Source organism: Sardina pilchardus, chromosome 20 (genome assembly GCF_963854185.1).
Source record: "Sardina pilchardus chromosome 20, fSarPil1.1, whole genome shotgun sequence".
In the NCBI taxonomy this organism is placed as follows: Eukaryota; Metazoa; Chordata; class Actinopteri; order Clupeiformes; family Clupeidae; genus Sardina; species Sardina pilchardus.
Genome location: NC_085013.1, coordinates 26,020,637 through 26,030,636, shown reverse-complemented (window position 1 = coordinate 26,030,636; position 10,000 = coordinate 26,020,637). Strand labels below are relative to the sequence as shown.

The window sequence follows — 10,000 nt, the reverse complement described above, 5'->3', positions numbered from 1 at the left end:
TGTGTGTGGCGTGTGCGTGTGCGTGTGCGTGTGTGTGTGTGTGCGCGTGCGCGTGTGCGTGTGCGTGCGTGCGTGCGTGCCAGTGTATGTATGCGTGTGTGTGTGTGTGTGTGTGTGTGTGTGTGTGTGTGTGTGTGTGTGCCAGTGTGTGTGTGTGTGTGTGTGTGTTTCTCAATGCTAGTATTCAGTCTTTAAAACAGCTCAGTAAATGAAGATGTTTTACCAGCATGTTTTGCTTGTTCACCCATGAGCACCAAGTCCCTGGATTGGAAGAAGCGAGAAAGAGAAAAAAAAAAACCCGGCTTGGCTTAATAATGTTTTATATCAGATTCCACATCTGTGTGTGCCGTAATTATGTGCGTGTGTGTGTGTGTGTGTGTGTGTGAACACGCGCGTTGTAGTGTTTTATTCTAATCATTTTCCTCAGTTACGGCGGCCACTCTGTATAAATTACACATTTTAATTTCCTTTCACTTTTACATCAACAAATCTAACCTTCAGAACCGGCATGCTGTCAGTGATCCCTCTACCTCTCTAAAAATAATCCGCTCATTCCCCCTCCCCCCCGCCCCCTGCCCCCCCCCCCCCCCCCCCCCCCGCCTCTCCTTGTCACTTGATTTTGTTATTACTATGCTAACCAAATCCTTATAAATGTGATTTAAGGCTTGGGCAGGCCACACTCTTGTTTTTCCTTCTGCCGCCCACGATTTATGGCGGCCGGGAAAAAGGCCCCCTCTAAGTATCCCAAATGCCCTGAGATTACAGCTGTTGCCGTGGCGCCTGATGGAGCCCTGGACGGCTGTTATTGCGCCGTGTTCCCGGGGCCGCTCCTCGGGAGCAGTAAAGCGTCAATAAAATAAAAAAGCACCTGCATCTTAAATGAAATTTCAATTGAAAAACTTAACAGCCCTTCAAATTGCGGAATTTAACACAGACCAGTAAAGCTTAAATAACAGTTCGCCTCCACATGGGCCGGTGGGAGAGAGGGAGAGACGAGAGAGAGAGAGAGAGAGGGAGAGAGAGAGTAGGAGAGAGAGGGAGGGAGGAGGAGGGAGAGAGTAGAGGAGAGGGCAGGGGGGGAAGTAGTGTGTGTGTGTGTGTGCGTGCGTGCATGCGAGCGTGTACGTGTGTGAGGGGGGGGAGTGAAGTACAATAGGGTGGGGTTAGTGAGGTTGGTTAAGATGGGGGATAGGTGGTGGCACAGCAGCTGTGTGTGTGTGTGTGTGTGTGTGTGTGCGGGTTTAGAGGGAGATGTGTGTGAGGTTCACCGTCAAGGTGACTTGATTGTCTCCTGTGGTAAAATTATTTACAATTAAGGAATTCCTCCAGAGAGTGGCCGTTAGATTTCCCTCCAACACCGTCGCCATCGGCTACCTCCACCCCACCGCCTCCACCACCACCACCCCCTGGTCGCCACGGCGAGCTCCACGGCAACGCCGGGGCTATGCGGATGCCGGCGCTCTCAGTATTCATGCGAGCTGCTGAACCTTTGTGGTAATTGAATCAGCTCAAGTGCTGAGTGGAGCCGGCATAAAAACCTGTTAACCCAAAGGTCATATCTGTGCATTGTTTATTTATCAGGAGGTGGAGGCGGCCGGATCGGCAGGGTCCTGTCGCACGCGCGGCGCGCTGTAAAAAAATTACCCCCAATAATAACGGGCAGTAGATGAATGGACCGCACCGGGACGGACTCGTAAAGCACGCGCGGCAAGCAAAGGGGCCACCCTAGTGTTACTGTTGCACCATTCAGAACCAGCAGGCTGCCCCCTACACACACACACACACACACACACACACACACACACACATACTCATTCACCCACACCCACACACACACACACATACTTATTCACCCACACACACACACACACACACACACATACTCATTCACCCACACCCACACACACACACACATACTTATTCACCCACACACACACACACACACACATATTCCCACATACACAGGAACACACACACACACATACACACACACACACACACACACACACACACAAAAACACACACATTTCCATTTGCAGGCTTTTGCTCCATATTTTCCTGCTGGTGCTGGAGTCACGTGATGTAATGTACGACCCAGGCCCGTGAGCGTGTCATGCCAGAGGTGGGCGCTTTTATGTGTGTTTTATTTGTTAGTTTCATATCGATGACTGTTGCGACAGATTGCATCCATTTGGAGATGAAGGATGATTGCATGTCAGATGTTCTGCTTGATGCATTCTGCAGCATCCCCCTGGCAGCTTGCTTATTTTCAGCACTGCTTCAAAGCAATAAGTATAAATCTATATTTTTACGTACGTATTAGTGAGAGTTTATTCTTTAACATATATTAGATAGATGGACTGACCACTCATTTTTTTGTGGTGCAGCATTTTTTAAGTTTAAGTCAAATATATGTGTGTAACGGCCTAATGGTAATATGCTGCATTTTTTGCTCTCTTTTTGATATGACATCATTCTTGCAGTGTGTGTGTGTGTGTGTGTGTGTGTGTGTGTGTGTGTGTGTGTGTGTGTGTGTGTGTGTGTGTGTGTGTGCGGGTGCGTGTGTGTGTGTGTGTGCGTGTGCGTGCGTGTGTGTGTGTGTACGAGTATGTACATGGATGTATATCTCCATGTGTGTTTTTGTGTGTATGTTTATGTACTGTATGTGTTTGTGTGTGTGTGTGAGTGTGTGTGTGTGTGTGTGTGTGTGTGTGTGTGTGTGATGGAGTCGAGGTGTTTGGGTGCCCCGTTGGAGGCTGTAGAAATCTGGGCCATCTGGGGCAGTAAGCAGCAGCAGCAGCAGCAGCAGCCGCCGTGTGTGTGTGTGTGTGTGTGTGTGTGTGTGTGTGTGTGTGTGTGTGTGTGTGTGTGTGTGTGTGTGTGTGTGTGTGTGTGTGTGTGTGTGTGTGTGTGTGTGTGTGTGTGTGTGTGTGTGTGGAGTGTGTGTGAGAGAGGAGGGCAGAGAGAGAGAGAGAGAGAGAGAGAGAGAGAGAGAGAGAGAGAGAGAGAGAGAGAGAGAGAGCGCAGCGGAACTGAGCCAGTCACCTTGATCTGGATGCCCTTGCTTTGCCGGCACACCATTACGGGCGTACAGTGGGATGCAAATGGAGGGGGAGAACATTACCTTCAAATGAGCTCTCCGCCGCGCACAAATATCAATCAGGCCGACCCAGGCAGGCCGGGAGACACGGGAGGACACGGGCGAAGGAAAAGGGACGGGAGACGCCGCGGAGAGAGAGAGAGAGAGACAGAGACACAGGCGAGCGGAGACAAACGCCACGGCAACCGCCACGGCAACCGCCACGGCAACCGCCACGGCAACTGCGCGCCGCGCTATGCTACGCTACGCCACGGCGCAACGCGGACCCCCCAAAGAACAACTTGAGCCCATTTCCATATTTCTCCCATCCTTCCTGATTTTATGGAGGTGATTGGGAGTTAAGGGAGAAGGGGAGGAGGGGGTGTAAGAGGTGGGGGTGGGTTGGGTTGGGGGGGGTTGTGTCGGTGAGCGACGGCCTAAGACCCCGCCTACCTGTTAGGGGGAAGTGTGCGTTATTATGCTGATATTATGTTGTTATGCCCGCGTTATATTTTCCACATGGTGTTTGAGAGCCTTTAATTTAGTTTGAGGTCTGGGGAGACAGAGGCTGTTAGGGATGATGGCTCCTTTCATGGTTTTATTGGGCCATAATGCCCAGGACACCAGACTTATTTCCCCCCAAAGCTCTGAATGCAAAACCAGACAACGCTCCGCCAATTCTCCTGTTTTGCATGTGAAAATAAGACAAAAATGGCTTAAAAAAATGTATTAATTGATGTGGAACATTTTAATATCGAGTCTCATGCTCAGCTGTTACTCTCTGGCTGAGAGTTAACACAGCAAGCGAGACTAGGCATGAGGGAAACATAAGTGAGTGAATTTACACTGCCTGCATCTCTGAGGTGATGTAACAGTGTGTTTCACCATGTGTTTTTGAATGAGTACGCTTCCCAGCTGATGCCCTAAAGATCCAACTGAAGCGTGCAAAAGTGCTTTCTTCTCCTGTTTTAGGGGACATGATACGCGTTTAAAGCACTGTCGGCCGATTGCTGAATTGATTCCAATTAAATTATTTCTCTGATGGACATCAGATAGGCAATTTAAGAAAAAAAAAGAAAAAACTATTGGGCGATTTAAAAGGGTGTCTTGTGAATTATTCTTGAGAAGTGAGCGACTTGTACAGCCAGCTGACGTCTCGCGCTAAACATTATTTGTTGCGTCAGATTACATCACTCAACCAGTTTCCAGCTATTGTCTCACACACGAGATCACCCCAGCTTTGCCGACGATCAATCGATTTGATTCTTACATTTGTTGCGGCAAAAGAAAATTACCACATAGAATGGATGGCCTGGTCGTGGGGCAAGGCTCTCATACAGAATGGGTTGCCTTGGTTGGTGTGACATTCTCATAGAATTGGATGCCATGTTAGGTGTGGCGTTCTAGAACCATTAACCAAATGGACATCTGTTTTTTTGCTGACACGTTGTTAAGGCAGTGTACATTTTGTGTCCATATGTGCACATTTCTTCCATGGGGTCATCTTGTTAATCAGCTGTGCATGTGTTATGTGAATGCCCTCCAACGCACACGTGAATCTTCTATATGTCACCTTTGACCTTTGACATGCTGAGATAGGAATGTTGCAAAGCTGTTAAACATGCAGAGAGAGGTGAGAGAGATGGACACGGAAGATGAAATGACGGAGATGGAGATGGAGATGGAGAGACAAAGAAAAAGTGGTGGAGAGAGAGAAAGAGAGAGGGAGAGAGAGAGATGGACACAGAAGATGAAATGACAGATGGAGATGGAGAGACAGAAAGAGAAAGTGGTGGAGAGAGTGAAAGAGAGAGATGGACGTGGAAGATGAAATGACAGCGATGGAGATGGAGAGACAGAAAGAAAGTGGTGGAGAGAGAGAAAGAGACAGGAAGAGAGAGAGATGGACGTGGAAGATGAAATGACGGAGATGGAGATGGAGAGACAGAAAGAAAAAGTGGTGGAGAGAGAGAAAGAGAGGTGAGAGAGAGATGGACACGGAAGATGAAATGACGGAGATGGAGATGGAGAGACAGAAAGAAAAAGTGGTGGAGAGAGAGAAAGAGAGAGGAAGAGAGAGAGATGGACGTGGAAGATGAAGATGGAGAGACAACGAAAGAGTGGTGAGGAGAAAGGGGAGAAGGCAGAGTGGAAACTCTACTGCATGCAGAGAGATAAATGAAGAAAAACATGTAGAGAATGAGAGAAATGGAGGGATGATCAGAGAGAGAGAGAGAGAGAGAGAGAGGTGTCTGAAGATGGACCTGGAGAGGAAATGGACAGGCAAAGTGGAAGTGAGGTATGGAGAGATGAAGGAGAAGAGAGGAGGGAGATTAAGAGAGCGACACACACATAGAAAACTCATCTGCTCCCTGGGCCCTGGCTTAACCTACTGATGAGGACACGTGCCTCTTTGTGTGTGTGTGTGTGTGTGTTTGGGGCGGCGGAGTTGTACAGGTGTGTATCCAATCATGTGTTTGTAAGTGTACATTTACATTGATGTATGTATAGCTTTTAAATGTACCGTTTGTGTGTGTGTGTGTGTGTGTGTGTGTGTGTGTGTGTGTCTCTCTCTGTGTCTGTGTGTGTGTGTGTGTGTGTGTGTGTGTGTGTAATTATGAAAATGACCTGTGCTGTCAGAGACTACAGATATCCATGAAGGATTTCTTGGCTTGCGCTGGAGGCTGTAGCCTCCCTCCCATGCTGAGGAGAGGCGAGCCGAGGCGCGGCCACTCAGGCAAAATGACTGCTCCCAAACTTAAGTGATTACAATATTTCTTCCAGTTCACCGCAATCTCTTCAAGGCCCACTGTTGCTCCTGGTTCCTCTGCCGTCCACACATAACCTCCATTGAATAAATCCATAAATATAATTTCATATTTGCCTGCCGGGTGGGCGACTGTCACCCCCCCCACCCACCCTCAACACACACACACACACACACACACACACACACACACACACACACACAGCGATCCCCCGCCCCATCTACTGAGGTAAATGAGCTGATTTGCACATTGCCTACTCTACATTTTAATCCGCCAAATAAGGATGGCCAAATCAGTGTTTGTCCTTGTGATGTCAGCTGTGACTCGGCGGCGGCTGGCTGAGGATAATTCCGCGTAGCGTAGCGCGGACCCCCTCCCCACCCCCCCACCCCGCCAGATACGTTGGAATGCATATATCGCTCCTGTCACTCGTACTCTGATAAAACAACCAATGCCACCACCGCTCCACCCACCCACCCACACACACGCACAGTGACACACACACACACACACACACACACACACACACACATAAACACACATACACATACACTGTGGGTACTTCTACAAGTAAAAATGTAAATGGAAAAATTTAGGAACATTTAAGACAAAACACAGACGTCGTATGGAATGTCAGGTGTGACTTCGGTTCTGAAGCACTGTTATAGACGGTGTTCTGTGTTTAGACAGGAGGGCGGCTCATCTCTCAATCATCAAAGCATGACACCAGCCCAACCTCTCCTCCTCTTGGGCTTCCTTAAAGTCATTTCCTGTGTATTAGCCACATTGTGTATAAGCTGCAGGATAGTGTTTTATGCAAGTCAAAAGAAACAAAGCCATATGAATGGCATAACTGTCCCTGTGTACTAACCTCAGAGCTGAAGAAATGTTACAGAATAAATTTAAAAGCCATTGCTAATCGTTGGGAAGTTTAAAGAAATGTGTCAAATATATCCAAAAGCTTGGAGCGCATTGGTTTAAATGGCTGCAGTGTCTGTACCCTGTACCAAGTGGCCACAAGGACAGGGGTTGAGTCGTTTCGCGATCCCACCACATCTCTTTCCCACTCACTTTCTATCAGCCTCTTCACTATCCTATCATACTGAAGGCAAAAAAGTCTAATATAGATAGACCAATCACAGAACAGGGGAGAAAGCAAGACCATGATGAGCTATGCACAGACGCATTTGATAGACATCCGTGGCGCCCAATGAACGGATCTGGGCATTTTTTCAAATACGAGAAAATGAACGTCTGGTTGCCAGACCACGTCTCATTTGAGAAGTGGTAGGCACTAACCAGGCTAGGTCTAAACCACATCAAATGTCAAAGAAGAGTCAAAGCAAAACAACCTATATAATAATTGTAAAATAGTGTAAATATCTTAAAACCGCCTTTTTCCATCATTAAAATTGGGTGATACCCAGGTGATATTTAGGCAAAACTGTATGTATAAATACATTTAGGAGATTTCTGTAACCATAGTAACTACAGTAGGCCTATGTGTAACATAATGTAACCCTGCTGTATGCCTACTGTTCTGACTACCACGCTGCCTACCACTCCAGTTGTAAACAAATGGTCACATGACACTATGACGTAGGTGCAAAACCTGAATATACCTTCTGCTTGCCTACCCAGGACCAGGAGCAGTGGACCCCCCTGTTGTGTCCAGTGTCCTGCCCCACAGTGCCTCCGTGTCCTGGGCTCCCCCCTCCCGGCCCAACGGCCCCATCGAGCACTACCGCATCTACCAGAACGCCGAGCTCGTGGCCACGTTGCCGGGCAACACCACCGTCTTCTCCGCCGCCCCGCTGCTGCCCTACGCCAACTACATCCTGCAGGTGGAGGCCTGCACGGAGGCGGGGTGCACGCGCTCGCCCCCCTCCCACTCCTTCCGCACCCCGCCGGGACCCCCCGAGGACGTGCCGGCGCCCCAGCTCTTCTCCGACACCCCCACGTCCGTGCTGCTCTCCTGGGGCCCCCCGGGGCGCCCCAACGGGGAGCTGGAGGGGTACACGCTGGAGCGGAGGGTGCGGGACACCCAGCAGGTGTCCACGGTGGCCGAGACCGAGCCCCACGAGCCCCTCAGCTTCCTGGACAGCTCGGCGGCGCTCAGCCCCTGGACCGGCTACGAGTACCGGGTGGTGGCCCGCACGCTAGGCGGGGGCAGCACCAGCAGCGACTGGACCGGCGTGACCACCAGGCCCTCCAGACCGGCCGGGCTGCAGCCCCCACAGGTGGGCGTGCTCGGCCCAGACGCAGTGCAGGTGAGTGGGCAGATTAAACATCCTTGTCCAGTCTTGGTAAGAGGTTGACCAATGGTGTCTATAGACACAGGTAGTGTCTACAGGTCCTTATAGGTATATAGGTCCTTCTGTATCGTAACATGCTGATTCACTAAGTGCAACACCTGACTGGGTCCGTGTAGACACAAATTGCATTCAGAATAGTGGCATAGTCAAACACACCTTGCTCCACAGGAAATAAACAAGCTCGCCGAGAGCCTTTCGTGCAACTAGTCCATTGGCAGAATATGGTGCTAGGCCCAGACTCACCAGACGGGATGAGTGGCAGGACATTTGTGTGTATGGAAATCCTGGTACACATGGGGGAAATTAGACTTCCTAGACCACCCCTGATAAGATGTCGGAAATTATGGCAGAATATTGCATTCCCCTCCATCACAATCAAAAAAGACACTCTTTCAATGTTACATTAGTCTTCTGACTCATGCTGATACAGACTCTTAATGTAGACAGTCCTTTGGCTTATTTTAAGGCTCCTTGTTTTAGGTTAATTCAACCTAATTTAGATTAATTCAACCCTGTAACCCTTGTTCTCAAGTGACATGCTCAATTGAAGCAGTTCTGAAAAGTTAAAGGGAGTAGTGGCTAAAATATCTCCCTAAGACATGGCTCATCCTCTCAAGAGCCCCGCCCCTCTGTTCTGTATTTTCATTTGCTTGTTAATGTGTTGTTTGTTTGCTTGTTTGTTTGTTTGTTTGTTTATGAATTGGTAAACCTGATATTGTGTGCAATATCATGGTGAAGATTAGTATGGACCATAGTTGCCCTTCAGTCCCAATCCCAGGTTGTTGCTCCACTCTATCCCAACTCTCAGTAGCACACTAGCTCCTAGCCTTTTTTCCTTCTACTGTTTAGCATGTGATCCTAGTATGCCACTCACACACTCATGCAGGGGTTAGAGAGTACGTTGGTCTTGTTCACCATACTCATACTGTAAACAAATCTACATCTCCCCAGAATGCTTTTCAGTGGTTTCATGCAGTATGTTACCTGGAAATCACCTTGTGGGTGGTCTTATTATATTAGCCGCGTGTCACCATATGTTAGCGGTGCGTGGTGTTCCTTAGCTATGATAGCGTGGTGGCGCGCCTTCCTGCCGCCCCACAGCGAACGCTGCCTTCAGCATATGTGTAAGCAGACAGCCACGCACGCCTCCCAGCCGTACAGCTGGAGACTCCCGCAGGAGCAGGCTGCCTCGGATCGGATTAGATCTCCGAGGTTGTTTACTTGTTTTACTTGTTTTTTGTCTTTACCTGTTTAGCATCAACTGCGGGGAATGTTGGAGAGAGAATGTTGCTAATGCGGTCCTGTGTGTGTGTGTGTGTGTGTGGTGGCATTCTTATAAGTATTTAACCGCTACCATTAATACAACACACTACTCATGATGAACACACACTCCCCTGTTCTGTCCTCATCCTTTCTGTTGTCTGTAGTAGTCTGTGTACTCAGTCTGTAGTCTGTAGTCCAGAATGTCACACAGGAAGTGCTGCCTAAAGTAAACAGGAAGTGCACCCATACTGATTTATATGTACCCGTACAACCGTGCTGGGTTTGTACCGGTCCTGTCAACTGAGTGTGCTTGAGATATACACTTGCGGTGGTAGTGGGATGTATACCAGTCACTTATGTATACATATGTTCTTTATAGACCTATAGACTTATGTATGTATGTTCTTTATAGACCAGTGGTACCAGTATGTACATGCAGTGTTGTGCTGGATGTGTTCCTCTGTGTGAGTGTGTGTGTGTGTGTGTGCATGGACTCATGGAAGCCCCTCAGCTGTGTAAAAGTTGGTTGATCCTGTTTCCCAACATTTTGGCAGCGGTGCATAAATGCATGGGTA

General features: G+C 48.7%; 1 protein-coding gene across 1 annotated transcript in view; it reads left to right on the top strand.

Moving 5' to 3' along the window:
• The window catches only part of ush2a (Usher syndrome 2A (autosomal recessive, mild)), a 303,780-nt gene that overhangs the window by 166,737 nt on the left and 127,043 nt on the right, over nucleotides 1–10,000 (top strand). Inside the window, exon 40 of the mRNA XM_062522184.1 lies at nucleotides 7,489–8,117. Within this exon, the coding sequence (XP_062378168.1) occupies nucleotides 7,489–8,117 (629 nt within the window). The remainder of the gene's footprint in view (nucleotides 1–7,488; nucleotides 8,118–10,000) is intronic.